At 47.6% G+C, this 24,669-nt stretch overlaps 1 protein-coding gene across 1 annotated transcript in view; it reads left to right on the top strand.

Annotated features, from left to right (window-relative positions):
• The first annotated feature begins 238 nt into the window (after nt 1-238).
• Esrrb (estrogen related receptor beta) overlaps nt 239-24,669 on the top strand; it is a 170,258-nt gene continuing 145,827 nt past the window's right edge. Inside the window, exon 1 of the mRNA XM_008840208.1 lies at nt 239-510. Coding sequence (XP_008838430.1) covers nt 509-510 — 2 coding nt within the window. The 5' untranslated portion in view covers nt 239-508. The remainder of the gene's footprint in view (nt 511-24,669) is intronic.

Below are 24,669 nucleotides of genomic sequence, written 5' to 3'. Positions count from 1 at the left end.
GCGGGGGGGTCGGGGAGGGGGCTCCTTCACAGGGTCAGGACTTCTTGCTGACTCCTCCCATTACTCTCCACAGACCGGTCCTCACCAGCTCTAAGTGACCTGAGAGAGCTGCGCCACTAGAGAAGCCATTGTCCTCCATACTCCTCTAGTACTTGCCCAACCCTGGTCCTTCTCCCTTGCCAATACACTTCCCCCTTTCCGGTGCCCATAGGTGACCGGATCACCTGCACAGAGTTTGGTGGGATTCAAAGTCCAAAGCTTTTTCCTGTTTTGCTTAAGACCTGGTTATGGTTGTGGGATTTTTTTTTTTTTTCTGTCAGCTGCCTGTTATATCAATCACGGAGTCGGGATCTATTTATAGATTGGGAGTACTGTGTCCTTAGTCACAAAGAGACACAGACAGGGGACTGTCAGCTGGTGTCGGAGGAGCCAAGCAACGAGTCATCAGCCACTGGAACACCTGAGGGTGACCATTCCTCGGCAGCCCCGTCCTCTAGCCAGCCCAAGCATGTAAGTAAGCTAACTTCTTCCTTCCCTCCTCCCCGGACTGCCCTGTGCCTTCTGCCCTTCTCCCTACACACATACCCCCCCTTCTCTCTCCCATGCGCTCGCTCTCTCTTTTTAATAGATAAAAATATCTCCCCATGCCTGTTCTTTCATCCTGGTTTCGGCTCACTAAAGCATCCCTGCGTGGCTGAGAGGAGAATGTTACCTCTCAGACTGTCATGGGAAGGTCAGAGGGTTTTGGCATGGCTGGGTGGGACGGTTTCACAAACTCATTTGGAATCAGTGGGTTCCCTTTGGTTTTTATTTGTTTTCAGGGAGAGAAAGTAAATAAATCAAAAGGGCAAGAGAAAGTTCACATGCAGCTCAGCGGGGTGGTTATGTCTCCCAGCGTGAAAACTTTTGTTCGCTGGCAGCTCCAGCGTCTGGCGAGCTGGGAAGGTGACAGAGGGGAAGACCCGCTTCGCTTCGGTTTCAGGGTGATGATGGAGGGGTGCTGACAGACTTGGGGGCACCCTGAGAGCTTTCAGGTTCGGTTAGGGTCCTGAAAGCTCCAATAACTATCTTGTTTATAGCACCTCCCAGGAAAAAAAAGACCCCCTTTGCCCTCCATGGAGCTATTCTGCTTTGAGAAGTGGAGATGAGAGCCAGTCTGCCTTTCCTTGTGGGCTTCAGCTGGCTCACTTGCTGGGTATATTTTCTCATGTCTGGAAGGGGTTAAGAAACTTTGGGTGAGGAGGAAGAATATCAGGAAGGATGAAGCCAGGTGTGGCGGGCTGTTGACCACATCACTCTGCATCCTTCACTGGGGAGAAACTTAATATTTCTAGTCTTGTCAAAGCCAGGCTTGTTTGAAACAACTCCATCTGTGTGCAGACAAGGTAGGCACATCCGGTGGCTCTGGTGCCCCCTGACAACCCCCTCCCACCTCTACTGCCCTGTGTCCCCAGAGCTGACTTGCCATGAGCTTCTGGTGGAACCTTGGAACTTCAGTTTCTGGATAATGGGTCATATTAACCAAAACTCCTGTAGTTGGGGAGATAAGCTTTACGGTATTTCTGCAAGAGTAGCCCTAAACTTTCGAAAATAGATGTGTTGGCATTCGATATATGCTATGTACAACTTTTTAAACGTACCTCATTCTTTTGATGATGGGTTTCCGTTTACTTAAGCTTAGTTACTGATGCTGTATTGCTGGATGCTACCTCTGCATTTGTTTAGGAAAACAATATTCTAACCAAAAAACAATCTTTCCTACAATTTAAAAGCATTAAGCAAAGCAAATATAGCTAAATTGGTTTTGATTACAAGCAAAATAGGTTTGTCAGCAAAATAAATGATGAAAGTTAAATAGCATGGGCATGCATACGTTTCAAGAGGCAGTTTGATCTCATTTTTATAACTTTCCTTTTTCTTGGTTTTTAAAATTTTTACCTGCGTTATTTTGAATTACTAATATCTTTAATTCACTATTGTGGAAGGAAGAATGGGAATCAGGAAGGAAAAAGAAATTAGAAGTGAACTCCACATGTTCCCCAGTAGAAAATAAGGGGTAGAGGGGGGAAATGTCATTAGCATCAAAATAATGTCCAAGAAATCCAGAAAAAAGAATTAAGTAAAGTATCCTTGTAGAATTATTATTATTATTATCACTATTATTATCATTTCCTATTCCAAGTTCTCTGATACACCAATTCCACTAAGCTTTCTCCTCAATATGCTGGAGTGGGATTTGGTGGGTTATTGTTAATTAAGGCTCATGCGAATCAAGTGATTGAGACGTTGTGTGCAGAAATCGGAGCAGTCCACTGTTTGCAAAGTTGAACTTCCTGGACTTTCTGAGCTCAGTGGCTTTTTAAAGAAAGCCTTGGGTTTTTTTAACCTTTCAGTAAAGGAGCAAATCCTCCCCTCCCCTTCCCAACATGCACATTGAGGCCTGTCTGGTCCAGACTCGTGACTAAATGCAGTGGGAGAGTCTTGTGTTCTCATTAGCTTTCTCGGGACAGAAAGGAGAGTATTTGTTGGAACATTTAAGCACAAGCTGTCCCTCCTTAACCATCTGCAGGTATGTTCAGGTGGGCTGGGGGCTTGCTTGGTAGAGAGATGGAGGCCTTGGCTTTAGTCCTCCTGTTCAGGATGTGGTTTCTGCCCCCACTGGCTTCCTTATAAAGGGTGTAATTGGGGGAAACTCCAGCACATTTGTGTACAGTCTCTGATTACTTACTTTCTGCTTCAATAACTGTTAGTTTTATGTGGTCTGAGCATCTATCACACTCATTTCCAACCCCCCCCCCAAACTGATTTCTTAAATGTAATTGGGCTCAGGACTGTCTGTGATTTCATGTTGGCAGACCTAACCTTAGCATCCTCCCTCATCTCTGCAGAGGTAACCGAGCAGTTGTCTATGGGCATGTACTGTGGTTTTATGTGCCCCCTGCCACCTGGAACATGCAGGAATCCAGTCGTGACCTCCTCCCAAATTGGGGACAGTGGGGCCAATGAGCAGGTGCTTTGGAATGTGGCAGGCTCAGGTGCAGGACCGTCAATCTCTGTGAAGAAGGGATGGAAAGTGCTCGCCTGATTCAAACTGTTTTAGAGAGTCGAGGTCCCTCCAAGTACCCTATGAATAAAAAGTAGCAGCTGGCAGGGGCTTGAAACCAAAGACAGCTCTCTTCCTCCCTGCACTTCTGCAGTATCTGTCCGTCTCCTTATCTCTATTTTTACATTTCATTACCCTTCCCTCCCTTTTTTTTTTCTCTCCTCCATTCCCTCCCCCTCCTCGCCTTTCCTGAAAACACATTTCTATCTGGCATAGAAAATAAACTCAGATTGTGGGTAGTTATGTTAATCTAATTCAATCCTCAGCGGGTTAAGAGTGAAATTCTAATAGTGGAGCTGTTGAGGGCTTTTTTGTTAATGGCTTGGGGATTACATTGAGTTAAAGGCTCATTTCCTAATCAAACAGAGAGGGAGAGAGTGACTCCGAATATTTATGAGTCTCCCAGTGAGAGTTTAAACCTTCAACTCCAAAAGCTGGGTTTCTGCAGGAGGAAAGAGTTAAAACCCCTCAGGGCTGCTGGGGAGAAAAATTAAACCAGTTAAGTCATCAGCACTTTCAGGCAGCTGTAGAACTTCTGGGCTCTTCAAAGTGGAAGGCAGGGTGGAGATGGGGAGATTTGGGGGGGGGGGGTCACAAAGTGGAAAATGGAGACAGAGACCAGAGTCAGATGAAAGATTGAAAAAAAGCCAGACAGCAGACTGGGGTCCTTGGCTCACTAAAGGTTTGGAGAGACTGGGCAACTTCAATCACTCTCTTCCTCCAGTCAGAAGTGAGAATGAGACAGGAGTATGACTTGGTTTGACAGCAGCTGGAGTGTTCTTCTTCTTACCCAGAGGAAGTAGAGGACCAACCTCCGAAATTCTGAGGACTCTGTCTTCCCCCCTGGAACAGGAACTTCCACGTCAGCCCAGCGCCTGTGATCTCTGAGTTTAGTTGCTCCTATTGGGCTCCCTTCCCCCAGGCCCTCCAAGTCTATCTGGCTCACCGTGCCAGGTAAAGGCAGGTGGAGAATGTCCCAATCCAGCCCAAGAAAGCCAGGAGCAACTTGGCCAAGGTCGAACAATGTCAAGGTCAAGCTGAGGTCAGACATCTAAGCCTAGGCAAGACTTCTGGCCTCTCTCCCTTGGCTCTCTGGAATGCAGTGGAGGAAGGGGAAGGCAGAGCCACACAACTTCTGAATGGGCCCTGGGTCTCCGCAGTGAAATTTTCATCTCAGATTCTCTGATGCAGGCACTCTGAACACACTGCCACTCTGTGCCTGTGCCACTGACGGGCCAGGTGGCCAGTTTCTGTTTCTTTGACTTGAACTTTTCCCCTGTTTTCTGAGGTTGACTGGCATGTTTTCTGTGGGCTCTTTGAGCTGCTGTCTCCCTGGTACCTGGGTACTGCTCTCTTAGCTCTTCACGTGAGGTGAGTCTTATATCTGCTCTCTGATGTCCAGGTGCGCCCCCATGCATCCCTTGAAGCTTTCCTGTGGTTCCCCCCTTTGGAGGCTTTCACTTCCCAAGCCCTAAGACTCTCCTCTCTACTGCATTTGCTTCCTGTGGGGTGATTGTCCCAATGGCCACTAGACCTGGACCAGCTATACTTCATTCCAGTATTGGCTTAGTGTAGTGTATAGTTAATCATCCTGCCCTGAGTGGCTCTGCTGACAGTATAGAGCTGTAGTTAAGAGCATATCCCCCGAATCAGACAGCTAGGGCTCCAATCCTGGCAAACTCCCTTTCCCAGTGTGAGATTAGAGCTGCTGGACCACTCAAGGTCTCACTCTTCCCTTCTGCTCAATGGAGATAGCAATAAAATCTGTTCCCCAGGGTTTCTGGGAAGATGAACTGCTCAAGTCCTGGGTCCAATAAGTGTGTACACTTTCTTGTGCTTAACCTGGAGCTCTGGCTTTTGCACACCTCTGGTTATATCACCAAGGACATCTGGCACACCTCCACCAAGTCCTGCTATCCTGGACACATGGTGAAGCAATCTTGGGTCACAAAGACTTCAGCTATCCCTCCATCGGGAACACAGCTTAAGGTGTCCGAGGAAGCCTTCTGACCCCAAATGAACTTGGAGCTTTAAGCCACTCTGAGAGGGCAAAGAGGGCAGCTGCACCTTGGCTGCCTCCCTTGGTCAGGGGCAGGTCTGACTTTTCCGTTCTATAGAAATGGATTTTGTCCACCCTCTGGGCCTTGGTTCATAGTCCAATGAGAAGTGGGGCTCTTGGGTGTCTATGCCCTTCTGGCAACACCCTCTATGTTCCATGTTCTCAGAGGTCAGTTTGGGTTGTTACCCTCAAAGCAGGCCAGTCCTGGATGCAAAACCAGCACCCCTGTGACCATAAGGCAACAGGTGACTGACTATTCTGTTTTCCTTCCTCTTAATAGAGTTGCTCTGACAAATGAATTCTAGAGCCAAGTTCACTGCTCTAGGTCCTGTAAGGATTGTCCTCTTGTGTGAGGTTCCAGTCCCAAGTCCTCAGAGCCCTGTGTCTCTGCATAGGGATGTACTATGCCACTGGGCATGGGCCCGCAGAGAAACCCTTTGTTTCCTGATTGAAGTGGGAAATCTTGAATATGAATCACAATGCCTCCCAAACTTGCAAAGTAACTTCTATTCTCCCTCCTTCCTCTGCTCTCCTTCCTAGCAGTTGAGGTGCTGCCAGTAAACACTTGAGTTGTCACTGCCTCCCTTTCAGCCTCCCTATCGAAGACCCTAGTGCCTAATGTACCATATGAGTTCAATGAATGCATGCAAATGAATTGTAGACTCCACTCAAGGGGCACCTCTAATCCCTTGATCACTGGAGAAGTGACTTGAAACTCTGATCATCCTCTATGTGACTTGAAACTCTGATCATCATCATCTGTGTGAACTTTTAAAAAATATTTTATTTATTATTATTTTTATTTTGTGTATATGAGTATTTTGCCTGCATGTGCATAAGTGCACATGTATGTGCATAGGTCAGAAGAGGTTGTTGGATTCCCCTAGAAGTGGAGTTATAGATGGTTGTTAGCCACCAGCCATGTGGTGCCAGGAATCGAACCCAGGTCTTCTGCAAGAGCAATCAGTACTCTTAACTGCTGAGCCATCTCTCCAGTCCCCATATATGTGAACTATTACAATAGCTCATGACCCATTAATCATGGTCCTGGCTCCAGCCCCTTCCACTGTCTGCCCCCCTTCTTCCAAGTCGAGAGAGAGAGAGGAGAGAGAGAGAGAGAGAGAGAGAGAGAGAGAGAGAAGAGGGAGAAGAGGGAATGGGGACACACACACACACACACACACACAGCATTTAGTCACCTTTTCCTATGTGAATCTTAAGAATTGTATCCTTTTCAGTAAAGAAGCTTTGTCTAAGCTGATGTCAGATTTAATTGCTAAACTGGTACTTCTCCTGCTCCTGGTCCCCTCATTTGTCAGGCTCTCTCCTCTCCCCCTTCTCAATGGTTCCTGCTTCCTCTGTTCAGACTCTGCCGGGCCCCTATTCTGATCCCGGGGGTACACATAAGAGGGAGCCCTTCCCTCTGAAGCCCTGCAGAGTGTCTGCTTCCATTAGCACAGACAAGGCCTTTGAACAGTGTAGAGCTATGCACATCATTTCAGATACTGGATTCCTCCCAGAACATCAGGAAGACAGAGCACAGAAACTCAGGCTGCCGAGAGTTAAATGATAGCAATGTAAAGTCTGGGCATCTCATGGGGACTAGTGGCTGGCTGAGACAATTGATTAGCTTGCCTTAGTGATCTTTCTAGCAATATTCAGGAGTGAAATTATTGTTGATTAGGCTCTGTATGTGGGTATGTGCGTATGTTTTAGGGTTTCCGGCAATGAGGAGTTAAGACAGGAGAGAGAAATGTCATGGATAGGTTGCTTCTGTGCCAGTCTTGCAGAGACTGACTGCCCCATGCATATCTGAGATTAAGTAATAACAGTGGGTTTTACGAGTGCACAAGTCAGTGGGGGGGGGCAGGGTGAAGGGGCACAGGGCATCCTTATACCTTCTCTATATAACTTCTGGGGAAGTTATAGTTACTTTGAAGTTCAAAGGCCACTGAAGGACTGGGATGATGGGGGAAAAGCTGGTATGGTGGTATTTATAATCCCAGAGCTGGGGAGGTAAGAGATAGGCAAATCCCTGTGGGCCTGTTGACCAGCTAGCCTGACTTAATCAGTGAGTCCCAGATCAATGAAAGATTGTCTCAAGAAACAAGGTGTATGGTACTACACATACACACACACACACACACACACACACACACACACACACACACACCATTGAACATTGAAGTCAACTGGAGAGAGATCCTGGCTCTGGGTTGAGGGAGGACTGTCTCCATTTGCAGGCCCAGGTGGTCAGAGAATAGCCTGCTGGGGTGAGAGGAGGCAGGTCTAGCCCAATGCCAACTTTAAGCTCAGTAGTAAAGAAGGTGCTCAGGCTCTGCGGAGTGCATGTCCTTTGATCATCACTTGAGGGCCAGAAAGAGGCCTTGGAGGCCCTCTTCCTTTAAACATTTACATGTTTAGAAATACTGGTTCTGATGAACCCAGAACGTTGTACCTGAAACAAAATCGGTCACGGTAAGTCAGCTAGTCTGTGCCCCCTCATCCCAGGTCTTGAACCCGGAAATGGCTTTGCCTGGGCTTTGTGGATTTATTGTCATTTTCTCCAAATTGTTCTCTGCCTTTACCTCTCTCAAACCCCGACATCCTTAAGCACATTGAAAAGTTAGTGGAAAAACTGGTCAGAGCTACCTGTCCAAACACATGGATCCTAAAATTTTAATATCAGGTTTTTTTAAAACTTTAAAAAAATTTTATTGTTTTTATTTTATGTGTATGCATGTATTGCCTGCATGTAGGTAAGTGCACCTGTGTCATGCAATGCCCACGGAGGTCAGAAGAGGCTGTCGGATCCCCTGGAACTGGAGTTATGGACAGTTGTTAGCTGCTATGTGGGTGCTGGGATTTGAACCTGGGTCTTCTACAAGAACAACCAGTGTTCTTAACCACTGAGCCATCTCTCCAGCCCCTAATATTAGTTTTTAATATGCAGAGGCCTTAGTTTTGTACCTCTGTGGTCCTCGTACTCACCCTTCCCTTCCTCCCCTCAGCAGTACCCAGACTTCCATGCACCTGGAGAAGCAGCTCCCAGTCTTTCTAATTTGCTAGCAGTCCTTGGGAAGCATCTGAAGAAATGAGCACAGTGGGGGTTCAGGAGGGAATTTGGCTTCTACAAATCCTTTCATTGCCTGCTGATCTCAGTTCTGAGTCTCTCTGGTGATAACCTAAAATAAAAATCAGAGAAAAGCCAGGCCTGGTGGTGTACACCTTTAATCCCAGCACTCAGGGGGCAAAGGCAGGCAGGTGCTGTGAGTTCAAGGACACCCTGATTTACATAGTGAATTCTAAGCCAGTTGGGGCTACATAGTAAGACCTCGTCTTTAAAAAAAAAAAAAAAAATCAGAGAAAAAACAGTCCTTGAAAAGTGGAAAAGCACTTACCAGCTTCAGAATAATCTATCTCCTTGCACAGTGGCCTTTGCAAAGCCATCTGGGCAAAAAGCTAGCTTCAGAGCCCAGTGGGGTTATCTTGGTTAGTTTTGTGGTCGACATGACACAACCTAGAGACACCAAGAGGAAACCTCAACTGAAGAATTGCCTTGATCAGCTTGGCCTATGGCCATATCTGCAAGAGATTGTCTTGGTTGATGATTGCTGTGGAGGGCCCAGCCCATTATGGGTAGCACCATACCTAGGCCGTGGGTCTGGATTGTGCAAAAAAGCCAAGTGAACAGAAGCCAATGAGCAAGCTAGGAAGCAGTGTTCCCCCATGGTTTCTGCTTCACTTCCTGCCTTGACTTCCCTCAGTGATGAATTATGACCTGAAAGTATAAGCCAAATAAACCCTTTCCTCCCCCACGTTGCTTTTGGTAAGAGAGTTTATCACAGCAACAAAACACAAACTAGGACAAAGGCCTTGCTCGTCTCCCACCAGTTGTGATCTTGGACAAAGTTCCTTACTCTCTATCTCAGTTTCCCTATCTGTAAATTGAGGTGCTGGAAGCACCTCCTTCCTAGAGTACCCGAGACCACAGGAGACCCCTAAAATTCCCTTGGACAGTGCTTACCAGATAACAGGCTCTCAGGGTCATTATGGTGGGGAAGGAGATGGCACGTTGGCAGCTATGATCATTTTCCAGAGCCCTTTGCCAAAAAGGCCAGGAGGGAGGAAACTTTCAAAGCCCTATATTCCTTCCAGAGTCTTCCTGGTCAACAAAGTTTACAAAAGGTGCTAGCTACTCTTGAGGTGATTTCAAGACATACCTGTTTCCCATGGGAGGTAGCTGCACGTGTATAGCCAGTTACTTCCTAAATATGGAACTATGGATGGTATTTAGTCTTGATTGGACTGAGAGGCATCTAGGAGATTGGTAGACACAGCTACAGGCATGTCTGTTAGGTGTTTCCAAAGACACTAGATCACCAGGGCTCTGATCTAATCAATGGCTTAATCCACTGATTAAAAATTTTAGACTATTGGAAGATGGTTAAACTATGGAAGGTGAGGCCTGATTGGGTCACCAGGGGTTATATCTCTAAAGGATACCTTGGCCTGGCCCCTTCCTGTGACTCCTCTCTGCTTCCTGCCTGCCATGAGGCTCTCTCCACCCTTCAGCTGTGATGTTCTGCCTCATCACAGGCCAGAAAGAGCAGAGCCTGTCAATCATAAACTGAAACCTCCACCACCTCTCTCAAGTTGCTTTGCCACAGTGACTAAAAGTCTAACACAATGAGCAGGGGTGATCTGGACAAGTCTTTCACCCTGTATGTAAACCTGCTCTCCACAGGCCAGCATATGTGTAGATATGGAGGCAGAAAAATGGTTTATATAGGTTGTCTTGTATGTTTGTAAGTGTTCTGAGTCCCCACAGTATAGTTTGTGTGTAGGGCCAATTCTTCTTCTCTGAGAAGAGTAACTTGGGGTGTGGGGGAGGATTGCTTGTTTCCCCGCATATTTGATGGGATGTCTTCTGGGAGTACTCAGCAAGGAAAGAAAAATGGGAACAGGGAAAGGCAATTCCTGGTGCCTCTGAGGGAGCTGGATTTGTGTATTTCAAGGGACTGTCAGAATTGCCATCACACTCTTAAGGGAAAATTCCGAAACCAGACTTGTGACCAGGCTGAGTGCTTGTGCTTGTGTGCACGTGAGTATGTTCAGGGTATTGTGGTCAGCCATCCACGACTCTTCTTCCCCGTCGCAGGCTGAGAGTAATCTAGAAGGAACGTGTAATTACTATTTACTCTGGGGCACTCAATTGAGAACACCCTCATGTAATGACTCTTGAGCTAATTCCACCATCAGACGCCCATCTGCTGTCGCTCCTTGGGAAGCAGGGATCAAGCACCTCTTTTAGCCTAGAGGGAGAATCTTGAGATGGAAAATAGTCCCTGTGAGTTTGGGGGTTGCTCTTGGGCCACAGATATACATGGAGAGGACATTTTTCTTAGGTAGAATTTTTACCTTAATTCTGTTTAGGGGAATAGAAGTTTCAAAGGCCAGCTGTGACGCTAATGAACAGTCTCAGTAGATCTGTTGGGTAGTCAGTCACACTGATGAGGGAAGGATATTCAGAAAATGTTTAGAGGCTGGCAGATACCATTTATATAAAGTTAGAGAATGTGCAAAAGAGGCCGTCCTTCATGTAGGGATCAGGCAAGAGATGAGTACAGGAATGAGAAATGTCATACTTGTCAGCCACACACAGCTTTGGCTTCTCCAGGCTCCTCTTTTCTTGTTTTCCTGACTTATTTTTAGGAGAAATTTGTTTAATCATTTAAGGTAGGGAACGGGGGCAGAGAGAGAGAGAGAGAGAGAGAGAGAGAGAGAGAGAATGAGAGAGAGAGGAGAGAGAATGCATTATAATTAAACCCATGGAATCTGTTCGCTAAAAATATCAGAAATATTACCTTGAAATATGACACTCCAGTGATGCAGCTGGACACTGTTGTGGAGGCGACCAAGCTGTGTACGGAAATAAAACCGAGTTTTATATCAGCATATTGAGCAATCACTTATGTTAGCTTCCAGAAGCCACTGCCTGGTGCCTTTGGACAAGCCCTTGTCTCCCTATCTCTGTTTCCTTGTCTGTAGGAAGGGATGGACAGATAATCCTCAGGGATGGTTCTGGGTCCTGTCCTGAATGTCTGTGCTCCTCTGGGCAGTGAACCTCCTGTATCACAGCTGTCTTCTAGAGTCAAGGGCTCTGTTGCAATGACTGGGGGGGTCCATCTCCCAGCACAGTGTTGGGATCTGGCAGGCATCCAACATGCTTTGAATGGAGAAGCCCATGTGGTTGCTCGGTTCTGAATTCTAGGCCTTGGAGGTTGAGGGAGAGGATTCTTTGCATTTGAGGCAAACCTGGGCCATGCAGTGAGACACTGTCTGGAAGGAAATAAGTGGCAGGGAGTAAATGGTACCAGCTCCCAACCCAGCAGCAGCATGACTGGGCCAGAATGCTTGCTGTGCTTAGTGCCTTTGGTTTCTTCCCTTAGATCTTCCCTAGTCAGGAGTAGAGGGTCTTGCCTTCATGGTATGAACAGGAAAAATCTTTCAGTAATTAATATGTAAATTGAGTTGTGCAAAAAAGCCCATTGTTGGGCTGGTGAGATGGCTCAATTTATAAAGGCACTTGCAGAATAAGCTTGGCAACCTGAATTCAATCCTTGGAACCTGTGTAAAATGTGGAAGAAGGGCTGGAGAGATGGCCCAGTGGTTAAGAGCACTGGCTGCTCTTGCTGAGTGCTCTTGCAGAGGACCGGGGTTCAATTCTCAGCACCCACATGGCTGCTAAGAACCATCTATTACTCCAGTTCCAGGGGATCCTATGGCCCTCTTCTAACCTCCTCAGGCATTGCACAACACAGGTGCACTTACACGCATGCAGGCAATACACTCATACACATAAAATAATAATAAAATATATTTTAAAATGTGAAAGAAGAGAACTGACTCTACAAAGTTGTCCTCTCATCTCCACATGCGTGCTGTGGAACTGTGCCCACACACATGCATATACATGTGCAATAATAGTGGTGATAATTTAATTAATAACAGTACTAAGCCTACTGAAAACCTGTTTAGGAAGGCTAGTCTCTAAGCAACATGTCTGCTTTTCCACGTGGCTGTTTCCTTGTCTGTTTCTGTTCTCTCGCCAACCCCATCTAACTTTAGTCCTCAGAGCGGAAAGCGTGTCTCATCTGCTTTCTCTGTCCCTATATGCCTCTGTAAAGATTTTCTCTTTTTTTTTTTTTTTTTTTTTAACTAAATGGCCTTGATTTTTATCATTAATCGCTGTGTGACAATTCTTTTTACTGTCTAACTTATTTCTAAAGTATTCTCCCTCAGGTCCTCCAGTCTACTTTTCTGGTCTCTATGTCCCCTTTCTCCCCATCTATACCATTTTATAAAACTTATAAGTGATTCCTTCATATGTTGAACCCTTGATCTCAGGCCTTCCATCGCCCTCCATCAAATTTCCCAGAAGAATGGTTCTTGTGATTGGACTTGCACAGTTCAGGTGGTCTTGGGTCTCTGTCATTTCCATACTGAGCCCGGGGACATGCTTTGTTCTCCATCCCCTAAAACTTCATCTTTTCTTTAACCTGCAGTTTTCACATTGGGGATGAACCACATCATGAATTTAAAGCTTGAAAACTTCCTTTCTTTTGCTTCATATTGTGAAGGGTTCCACCCTGTGCCCCTGCCCTGCAATAATCTCCCCTCACATGAGCTGTGCTCTTACTTGAAACCTAATATGACATTTCCCAGAGACATCTCCTTGCTGTGTTGTTTGGTGCTTGCTTGGTTTCTGGACATTTCCATGCGTCCCTCCTCTTCAATTACTCTTCTGAATGTAGGAAAAGCACTTTTAAAGGTCCTTTATGTGATGAGAACTTTCCATAGTTTATCTTACTTTGTAAGGACTGAAAGATGTAGATGCCATGATTACTCCCATCTTTTTTAGGGGGGTCTTATTAAGTCAGGGTCTCCCTGTAGCCCCAGCTGGCCTGGAACTCACTATGTAAATCAGGCTGGCCTTGAAGATTACTTCCATCTTACACACTGGGAAACTGAGGCACTGAGGTTAAGGATCTTGCTTAAGGCCGCCCTGGAAGCTATACTATCTAATGTTGCCTTTCACAGGTTCTACAAGACTCAGTGTAAACAGGTAGCCCATAGAAAACGTGTGTGTGTGTGTGTGTGTGTGTGTGTGTTAATTTTCTTGTTATTTAACCAAATGCTGGCAAGATGTAACTCAAGGGAGGAAGGATTTATTTTGGTTTACCATCTGAGGGGATACGGTCAATCGTGGAAGGGAAGGGTGTGGCAGAACCAGCATGAGGCAGCTGGTCACATGGCATACACAGTCAGGAAGTAGACAGTGATGGATGCTTGTCCCTTTTCATTTCCCTTTTATTCAGTCTGAGACCCCAGCCCATGGTATTGTGTTGTTGCACACATTTGGGGGGGCGGGTCTTCCCTCCTCAATTAAACCTCTCTGGAAATACCCTCACAGATAGGGCCAGAAGTGTGTCTCCTATGTGATTTTAAACTCAGTCCGGTTCAAAACGAAGATTAACCATGACTGAGGATTGAACGTAGGCCCTCGTTCAGGCTAGGCAAGCTCTCTACCACCGAGGTGCATCCCCAGCCCTTTTTTACTTCTATTCTTAAAAATTATTATATTTATTCATTTATTTTGTGTATGTGCATATGTGTGTTTATGCATACAACATGTGCCAAAATGCACATGTGAACATCAGGGGGACAACATGTGGGAGTCAGTCAATTCTTTCCTTATACCATATGGGTCCCAGGGATCAAATTCAGACTTGGTGGCAAGCCCTGTTAGCTGCTGAGCCCTCTTACCATCCCACTTTCATTTTATTTAAGTTACTCAGGCTAACCTTGAACTCATTTTGTAGCCCAGAGAAGCCTTGTATTTCTGATCCTCCTGCCTCAACCTCCTGAGTAGAAGAGATTACAGGCCTGAGGTACCAGGTCCAGCTACCATTTTGTGCCATTGACACAGATGTAGAGCTTGGTCCAGTACTTTCAATGTTTCTATTTTTCATTTATTTTATTTGAAATGTCCAGTGTTTCTCACAGTGAAAATTATCCTAAACTCTAGCTATTATTCCCCAAGTCTCTGCACCCTTCTAAATATTGCAGCACAATTAAGAAAGCTCATTAATCCTTCTTAGCCCTCATTTGCCAGTCTCTACCGCCCTGCTTTTCTATATACCATTCACTGTTGTATGCACATGTGTGCATGTTTATGTATGTATGTATGTATGTATGTATGTATGTATAGTATTCTGAGAAGCCTCTCACTAGCCTAGAGCTCACCAAGTAGGCTAGACTAGCTGGCCACCAAGCCCCAGGGATCTGCCCATCTCTGCCTCCTCAGTGCTGACATTACAAGCACATACCACCACACCCAGCTCTTTGGGTAGGTTCTGGGGAGCAACTCAGGTTCTTATACTTGCAAGGCAAGCACTTTACTGACTGAGCCATCTCCCCACCCCCATAAATCATTTTCAACACCTCCACGGAGGAGAAGGTAACCTCACAGGGAAAATGTAGACCTAATCTGTGAGTTGCACAGAATTTAGAAAGCTCCTGTGTCAGGATATACTTTTATAATGTATATATGCCACACATCTCCTGCTCTGTGATGTCTGTACATTCACGCCCCCATCTCATTCCCACATCAAACTTTACGTCCTCCCTCAGTCATCCACAGGCAACATCCTCCCCTTTGTGTTTCACATTTTGCTCATGTTGTGTCCACATTTCATCTTCCCAGAAACTCAAACCTAGTGGGCCATCACCTCTTCTAACACAAACATCAGCCCAGCTCCCTGTGGGACCTTCTTCCATGGGGGTTGTCTCCTTTCCCCCTTTTTGGACTGTCTCCCTTCTTTCCATGTGAGCTGTCTCTGTCTTAGCCCACCACCTGGCTTTATTATGGAGGGAGGAAAGACGGAGGGAGGGTCTCTTGCCAAGGGCACAGCACTAGCAACTGGACTCCTTACCTTCCCTCCTATGACCTTGATCTCCTCTTGATCCACCCACCTTGGCTCTCAGGATGCTAATCACATTCCCAAGGCGTGTTAGAATATCTCCCCACCTTGGATGGTGTCCAACATGTGCTCACCATTTGGGACAAAGTGTTTATCCTCTGTGTCTGTGACTTTCCACAGACAAGGGGTTACTGGATTCCGGCTGTTCCTTTGCCTTCTCTTTCTCTGCAGAGGCATTCACAGCCCATAGCCTTTCTCCTGGTCAATGGTGGGGGGTAGCTGGTCATGCAGAGGTACATCCAGAGACACCTAGATGTTCGCCAATGTTTGGTACCACCCTTTTCTCCATAAGACACAGTGTCATAATGGGAACTTTAGTGAGACCAGTGAGAATACTTGGACTATTTAGTGCAGACACTGTCTCTGGTATACTCCCTTTCTAAGGGTGCTATTTTCCTTGGTCCCCAATCCTTGTCTCTCTTTTCACATTTAGATTACTAAAATGCTCCAGCAGTGGTGTGAGTCATGATGACACTAATATGTGCTGCCAATGAGGCCTCCCAATCTGCACCAGTAGAGCAACAGGTTATCAGGGTGAACTGCAGGCTGTGCTGGCTTCCCTGCTGCTGGTGGGGCTCTAGGTCCTGGTTCTTCAATTTGGACACGAGGGGAGGCAGAAATACCTCTCTGGATTCTGAGCTCATTGCAAGTTCAAAGCTGGAATCTCCCCAGACTGGGAGAGTCTGTGCTTATTTGGCACCTTTTATCTGCTAGGGTGTATAGGGGTCTAGGTTTGAACAAATTCATCCTGGTGGGTTCCACTATCACTTTGCCATTTGGGTCTGAGGAACTGCAGGAAATAAGTGTCTTAGATGAGTCTCCCTAGAGCAGAGATTGGGAATCTTGAGTAAGAGCTGTACTGAGTGGCTTCTGGAGGAGCCAGGTAGGGGTGAGGAAAGAAAAAGGGCAGAAAGATGCCCACCAAACGTGCATTCGGCTCTGGTTGAGACTCAGCCTGGCCCTCAGGGAGCTTGGAAGCATGGACTGTGCTTCAGAACTTCCTGTCTTGAGGCACAGAGATTGGTTAGTTCTATTCCAAATTGGTCAGTTATTTGAAGAAAGAACCTATGAGACCCTTCTGGACCTGGTGGGAACTTCTGATCAAGGAAATTTGTCAGAAGACTGGTGTTTAGATGGGAAAGGAGCACTGTGGGGCAAAGGAGCTAAGTGAAGATTTAACTGTCTCTAACTAGGGGCAGCAGATGAGAGGGGCCTCGCCCAGGTCCTTTTCCCTCAGGTACACAGGGCCCCTCTGGAATCTGAGCTTCTATCACTCTCCAGGTTGACCCAGGATAGAGCCACCATAGAGCTCAGGTTCCTATATGGGAAGAGGGACTCACTTACCTCCTCATGCTTCTTCTCAGTGGAGAAATCTCTTTCTGGTCTGTGGGAAGGGACAACTTCCCCAAGACCCTTTGAACAGAGCCTGGAGCGCCCATGATTGCCTCTCTCTGGGAGTGTCTTTGCCCCTCTGGGGTACAGGGTGGAGGCATTGCCTATCCCCAAGCAACATGGTTGGTCAATGCCCTGTCCTGCACATAAAAAACATAGGAATATCAGCATTCTCTTTGATTTTTGAAACATAAAATGAGTTGGGGCAAGAATGTGGGGATTAAGAGCAGACCACCTGCTTGCTTTAATTGCGTGTAACCTGTCTGGGTGCCTCAAGGGAAGAGACAGGGATGAGTGTGTGGAGGGCAAGTACATAGGCAAGGGATCTGGTACTGCAAAGGAGCATGTTGACTGGGGTTCTTTGAGTGTTATTACCTCTTCTCTCCATGCCGTTCCCTAGAGTGGATGGCATCTCCAGTGTGCCATGGAGAGAACAGAGGTTCCCTAATCTGCTTACTGAGGGGCGGGGCAATGACAGACCTAGGAAATGGCAAAGACAAATGTCAAACTCAAACTTAGTTCCCTCTGTAACGCTATGCTCTCATCACTGAACCGGTAGGGTGTGGACACCCAGCTCTGAGAGTGCTGTGGGGATGGAGTGGGTCCATGAGGACATGCTGGTTCAATGACTCAAGTAACCCAGTTCCAATGGGCTTGAAGCATCTTCCTACCTGAATACTTCAGGCTACTCAGTCCCTCCCTCTCTCCCATCCACCCATAATGGATATACATTATGGCATTCCTATAGCCTGAGTCCTACCTCCTGCCCTACCCCAAGCAAATCTCTCTGTTCACATTAAGATGCTTCATCCCTTGGGGCTGGAGAGTTGACCCACTGGTTAAGAGTACTTGCTGCTCTTGCAAGAGGACCCAGGTTCAGTTCCCAGCACCCACATGGTGGCTAACAACCATCTACAACTCCAGTTCCAGGGTAATCTGACACCCTCTTCTGGTCTCTTTGAGCACTGCATACATGCAGTGCACATACATAGATGCAGTCAAACACTTATACAAATAAATAAATAAATATATCTTTTAAAATACCTCATTCCACACTTCCCTGGTGGCGATGTAAAGCCTAAGACCAAAGTATCCCTAGTCCATATACCCATTATCCCATAGGTACCCATGCATCAGCTCCCAATTGCTTGAATCCACACTCAGGGGCACATATGTTCACTCTGTGTGCCAGTCAGATGCCCACTCAGCAGCCCCTTGTCTCCCCACTCAGAATGCCACCTCCAGGTGTTTCCAATAACTGCCTCATGCTCCCACTGCCATAACTAGAAAGGAAATTCAAGACATGATATGAGTCCATGTTGATGGAACCTGTGCTTGTCCATTGGAACCCAGTGGTCACTGCCAGCATAATGGATGGGAAAAGTCCAGACTATGAGCTTGGGCGGATCTGAGTTTGAGCTTTGGTTCTGGTGTTTCTTAGTTTTCTGAGCCCCAAAGAGCTCATCCACCCCTTTGCATTGTCTTTCTCATCTGCTTATGAAGTCATAAACTATCCCATGTGGGTTGTTTGTAAGGCTGCTGGAAGATGAGGCATGAGGAAGTCCTAACTCTGGTCTAGCTCAGAGCTCTGCTCTTCTTGTGGCTTCATGTTTTAAGTTCATAGACTATGACTAGATACAGGAGGTTGGTGAGCATACAAGCATCGGACCATAAAAGCATGAACCTTTACTAACTCAGGATTTGACTGTAAGAGGGTTCGGAAGACCCAGGTTTGCTTCAGAGAATGTCAGTGCATTCAAGTCCCACTCCTCCTCCACCTTTACAGCCCATGGCCTTGCCTGGCAGTAGCATGCTTTCAGCGGAGAGAAAATAACCTTCCTGCCATCTGCTTCTCTAGAGCCTGGCATGTTCATGTCCCTGGGCATAGAGAGGGCCCTAGAGTGTACAGGACACCATCTGCTGGAGCCATCACCTCAGGGCCCAGCCCCAGCCCCACCTGTAGGAACTCATCCTCAGCTTTGGGCAGTTGCCTAAGCTGGGTGATCTTACATCTGTGACTTCAGCCCCTTGGGGGCCTGTGTTTCTATCTCTCAGAGGCTTTCCCAGGCACCAGGCAGAGGGCCCACTGTCCTTCACTTCTGGTGGCTCATGTTGCCTGGCTTGTGCCAACAGTTAGCAAAGGACTCTGGCCAAGAGGTCTCTTGCCTTGGTGACTGCCTGTGTGCCCCACGGAGTGCTGGGACCTCATGTGGAAGAGAGAGGAATTCTTAGTCTCTGTTTCCTAGGGCTCCATCAACTTTTCTATTTCTCACAGAAAGATCTGGAAATGTCTTGAGAAATGTCTATGCTTACACAAGTCAGAGGGGGGGGGCGGGGAATGCATGAGGGCTCAGAAAGCAGATCTGTTGAACTGCACTAAATGGATATTAACACTAAATGAGTTTGCTAGCCTGACCCCATGGAACAGTACACAGCTGAAATGATGCTAATGATTGTGGTGCTGCTGCTGATGGTGATGAGGAAGAGGAAGAAGACAGCCCCATTCCTGAGCACATACTAAGAACCAAGCTCTCCGTTTAGTTCTACTCCTGACCCTGTTCATGCTCAGCAATCCAAGGAGATGTGTGCTGGAGTCTCCCCATCCTGTGTGACAGATGAGACAGGCAAAGTCCACAAGAGTCTAGCCTAAGGTTGCTCAGTGGCTATTGAGCTGAAGCACTGGAATCAGAGCCAGGCCATACTCAAATGCTATGCATATGGTTGTTTTCTTGTACAGTGTACCCCAACCTTGTACCACACTATCGAATCAGAGCATTTGAGCTGCTGGGGAGATCCCCCAAACAAAAATAAAAAGCATTTTCCCCATTTATAGGTGGAAAAATTGAGGCTGGGATCAGAGCAGCCTCATTCTAACATTTATGTCAAGAAAGGAACTTTGTGATGAGCTTCACGTTCTCCTGGAGTAAGCAGAAGGGTAGAGGGTGTTGGGCATGTATTTTAGCCATTGCTCCATGGAGGTGGGGATAGGGGTGGGGGTGGGGGTGTACATTTGTGTGTCTGAACCACTCAGGTGTAGGCAGATAGAGAGAAAGGACAAAACTAGACAGAGTCAGCTCAAGAATGGGGTGTGCCACACAGGTGTGCCTGGATCAGTTTCTATGACTGTCACCTTCCAAGGAACTCCTACAGAACCCCCAATCCACCCATAAACACAGAGGTAGCCTGAGCATACTGTGTACAGTCTTGTACCCTAGGGGTGTGTGCACAGCCTCCCTCCCTGCCAGCGCCACATCTCCCAGTCCTCAGGCCCCACCACAACCCCTGCCCTTGTACTGCCCTTGAGTTGTGCACTAGCTCTGTTAAAATGTCCTTGCTTGAAAGAGGACAGGCATCCCTGGCTGGTGACCCACACAGAGCCCCTCATGGTCCATCTAGATCCCCCTCTTGCTCATGGCCCTTCTTGTACAGTTCCCTCTCCTGCTTTAGTCCTCTGATGTGTTTCCACATATGCTTTCTATGGGTCTCAGGCTCGTGAGACAAGGAAGGGGCTCAGCCAGCCATATTTTATGGTGTTTAGGAGAAAGGAGTTGGGAATCTGTGTGCCCCTGCCCCCCTCAACCCTCCCCCTCCCAGAGCTAAACTAATCCTTTATTCTGGGAAAGGAGCCACCACCAAGATTGAGAGCCCAAGAAAGAGTGGGGACAGGGCTAGCAAGATGGCCCATGGGTAAAGTAATTGCTGCACAAGTTGGATGATCTGAGTTCGATCCCCAGAACCTAGGTAAAGGTGGAAAGAGAACCAGCTCCACAAAGTTGTCTCTGACCTCCACATGTGCACTGTAGCACACTGGCACTGCCTCCCACCAGATCATATATACACGGTAATAATAAAAATTTAAGAGGAAAGAAAGGGTAAGGAGAGCTAGGTAGTTCCCAAGAATAAAGAATGAAGTCAATCTTGGGTTACAAGAATAAAGAATGAAGTCAATCTTGGGTTTAATTACCCTCTGAGCTCATGTACTTGTCACTGCTACTAGGCTGTCCAGTGCCAGCAGGTCACCTCTGGGCACCGATTCCCCACCTCATCCCTCCACAGGGACCTGGGAAGCTCTGTGCATCCTGCCGCTGTGCACTACACATCCCAGCCTGTGCCAACCTGTGCAAACACAGGCAGAATTACAGCCGCCCATAAACAAATTAGCATCCTTTAAAAGGTGAAAAGCACCATAAAATGTCTGAGTTTTGTTTATGGTTTCAAGGGGTGGTGGCCGGGAGTTGGATTAAATCACTGAGGCGTCTGCAAGGCACCGCTCTCTTTTCTTCCTCTAGCTTCCCTCCACCACCCCGTGGGGGCATGCACATGTGAGTGCATACACACACACACACACACACACACACACACACACACACACACACACACACACGGCCAGCCTACAATGGCCACTTGGTCTGTCCTGGTCCTACATTGTCCCTGCCAGCCCGGGTCCCAGCAGGTGTTCCCTAATTAGCAATCTCTTCATTTCCAATCAAAGCACAAAGCGGCCCCAAAAGCCTGTCTTTATGAGGGAGCAGAGCAGCGGCTAGGGATGTGAGGGGGGGATAATTGTCTTCGCCAGTGGCGGCGGTAAGCGGGCTGGCTAATTCATTATTGTAATAACTTTGCTTGTCCTTGGGGAGGTGCGAGTGGGGGAGGGAAGCTGGGGAAGAGGGGAAGGGATGAGTCGGGCTGAGGGTGGGGTGGTCGGGGGTCTGGGGTAAAGGGTGGGAGATGGAAGAACAAGTAAGTGCCATCTGCTCGCTCCTGTACTCCTGACCTCCTCTGGCTCAGCACCCACTCCTCACTGTGAGAACAAGTGCCACAGCTGCCCTCTACAGCGGCCACCATGCAGCAGCAAGAAGTGCAGCCTTTGCACCCAGGGGAGGCTCTGGTACCGGGGGAGACTCTGGGCGCTACAGAGTGCACCCAGAGCTGACTTCCCAGGCTGTGGGGCTGGCCTCTGGAAGAAGTTTTAAGTGACTGGGCTCTCTGACTGCTGTTTTTCCAAGGGCTTGAGTCCCATGAACTCCTAGGCCCTGCTTCTCACGCCATCTGGGCTCGCAGGCACAGTTGCCAGTTGCTACCTTGCGTTGTTGTTGACTGACTGATATGGGCAGATAGACAACAACTCTAATACCTCACCAACCCAAAGCAGTAACTTCCAAGGGATCCCTAAAAAGTATCCCTAAAAAGGCACATGGTAGCTGTGGCTCCTGTTGTCCCTCGATCTGTCCTGGTATACTTGCCAGGAGTGTTTGTCTCATAGGGTGCTGGGCTTTCTGTATGAGAGGCTGCAGGACACACCTGGCGAGGGGGAGCACAAGTGACAAACCAGACCCAGCGTGGAGGACAGCTGTGGGCTAGATGATCAGGTGGCTTTGTGAGGGCTCCTGGAGTCAAGCCTTAGACTTAAAGGAAGAGTGATGTAGTGTGGAAGAAACAGCATGTGCCAAGGCCTGGGGTGACGAGGACAGAAAAAGGATAAATGGAGAACTGCAGGGTAAGGCTACCCTCAGAACCTGAGGAGCAGGCTGAGCTCTGTCTCCATCTTTTCTACCCCTAAATTGGCAACAATAGCCTCTGCTAGCTGATGTTTGGCTGGTCTTCCTCCCTGGAGAGAAGGCATCAGGTAAGCCCTTCAGTGTGAGGAGTCAGCCCGTCCTGGCTGACCTTAGCACAGGTACCTACCAGACAGTCAATGCAAAAGGATGGCCACTGCCATTGCATGCCCCACTGCTCGCCAGTCCTTGTCCACCTCCTCACAGCCTTCTTCAGGCTTCTGAACATTTCCCTGGCCTTGTGTGGTGACCAGCCAGTGTTTCAGACTGTAGCTCAGAGATCAGAAGACCTAGGGGTCAAAGCCTGACTCTATCTTGTTCATCATGTTGTGCCTCAGTTTCTTCATCTGTCACATGGGCACAATAAATGTACTTGCCTCCATGAGATTGTGACATGTACAGTGCGGGGCTGGCTCACAGTGGGGCTTCTAACAGGTTACCTATGAGTTTAATAATGTGAGTGGGAGCTGTGAGTGTAACTCAGCGGTCCAGCATTTGCTTAGCATGCATGAGGTCCTGGGCCCCCACTTCCCCTCACCCCCCAAAAAAAGATGTGAGAAGAGAGGGAGGAATGCCTGAGCCTCTCTGCTCCTTCTTGGCCTGTATCTCCACACCTATAAAATGGAATGGGGAAACAAAACTTGGACCCTCTTTTTTGTTGTTCTGTGTGGGTGCTTGTGCATGTGGAGGCCAGAGGTCTGGGGGAAGGGTGCTTCCTCCATCTTATTTTTTGAGACAGGGTCTCTCATTGAACCTGGAGCTCATTGAATGGCTGGACTGGCTGACAGCAAGCCCCAGGGATTCCCTGTTTCTGTTTCCCTAGCCCTGGCTTACAGAATACACCACTGAGCAGGGCTTTTTTTATGTGATTGCTGAGGATCTGAACTCAGGTCCTCATGCTTACATGATAGACACTGAATAGACTGAGCCAGCTCCAGCCTCTTGCTGTTGTTGTTTATGAGACAGGACCTCATTTAGGCCAAATTGGTCTAGAACTCACTATGCATCTGAGAATGGCCTTGAATTTCTGATCCTTCTGCCTCTACCTTCTGAGTGCCGGGTGCTAGGTTTATAGACTATATACCAGGCCTGACTACTTGGACCCTCTTCTGGTTGAAGAACGGCACTGAGAGTTGGGGACTAACAGCAGCCTGTCCTGCACAGGTGGCCACCTTGGAGAGCTATCTTGACATACCTCTCCCTCCCTAGCAGCCAGGCCCAGATGTGCTCCTTCTCAATCCACCCTCTTCCTGTTTCATTTGGGAGGGAGGCCTTGCAGCAGGTCCCTGCACTGGAGCAGCAATAGGGCACATACTTTGGCTCTGTTGTCCTGGGGTTCCCTGGCTTTGGACTTGGTCTGGCTTATACGGCAGTTTGGGAGGCTGAGGGCTCAACCTCAATCTTCTTGGGATAGTATGGCTTTGATGAGTGGATGCCATCCTGGTTTAAGAGTGAGGAAATCCAAACAGCCTGAGTCCCTTGAGCCTCACCCCTGTTTACAGATAGGTTTGCAGAAGCCTGTGGAAGCATCGATCATGTGTCTAGTGGGAGAATGAGACACTGCATCAACAGGTGGGACTGTGTCAGAGGGCTTTTTCTGGGACTGGAGAAGGCTTCTTTGAGTTTCAAGCTGAGGAACAAGGGGAAAAAAAAACCATGTCAAAATCAATATGAGCGAAAACAATGCTGTGCACAAAAGTATAATGCCAGCCACCACAGGGGCCAAGTGTGTGATTTCTAGTAGCCACACCTCTTTTAAAGTTTTTTAGCAGCAGGGGGCGGGAGTTCATTTGAATAGTATATTTTACTTAACCCAGTAGATCAAAAGATGATCATTTCTACATCTGGAAGAAAACCAAAAAAGGCTCCTTCTGAGTTAATCTGCATTCTTTTTCTTGACCTAAATCTTTGCAATCTGGAGTGACTTCACACTTTCAGTAGTTTTCACTGCAGACCAGTTGCATCCCAAGTGCCCAGCAGCCATATATAGGAGCCCAGAGATAAAGACCTCAAATCCAGGAGGCACTTACTGACTGTATGACCTTGGCTAAGTTGCTCAACCCCTCCACGCCTCCCCTATCTGTAAAATGGGGTAGTGGTAGAAGCTACACCCAGGGAGTTGTTTTGAGAATTCCATAACTTCATAGACTCAGCTCCTGACCGGCTGAGCACTTTCAACCCCTAATAGCTTAGCTTCCTTCCCAGCCCTGAACCGAGCCCAGGATCAGGATGAGCCTTTACCTAACACTTGTTCCCATCCCAAAAGATGGGGCAGGGGCTCTGGAGGGGAGAAGCTGGTGCACCCTCTGTCTCTCTCACTCCTTGGGATCCAAAACTGTTGCATGTTGGCCTCCCACTCCCAGCTGCCTGGGAAGCTCGAGGCATCAGCTGCAGGAGGAATATTAATGATTCAATTTTCAACCAGGTTCCACTCCAGGGCCTCGCCTGCGACATGCATTTTTAATCATAACAAAACAGAATGACAAAGGGAGTCATTTGCAGCAAGGCAGCCCC

This window comes from Nannospalax galili, unplaced genomic scaffold, assembly GCF_000622305.1.
Source record: "Nannospalax galili isolate Female #2095 unplaced genomic scaffold, S.galili_v1.0 scaffold330, whole genome shotgun sequence".
Classification (NCBI taxonomy): Eukaryota; Metazoa; Chordata; class Mammalia; order Rodentia; family Spalacidae; genus Nannospalax; species Nannospalax galili.
This window is presented reverse-complemented; position numbering and strand designations above follow the sequence as displayed.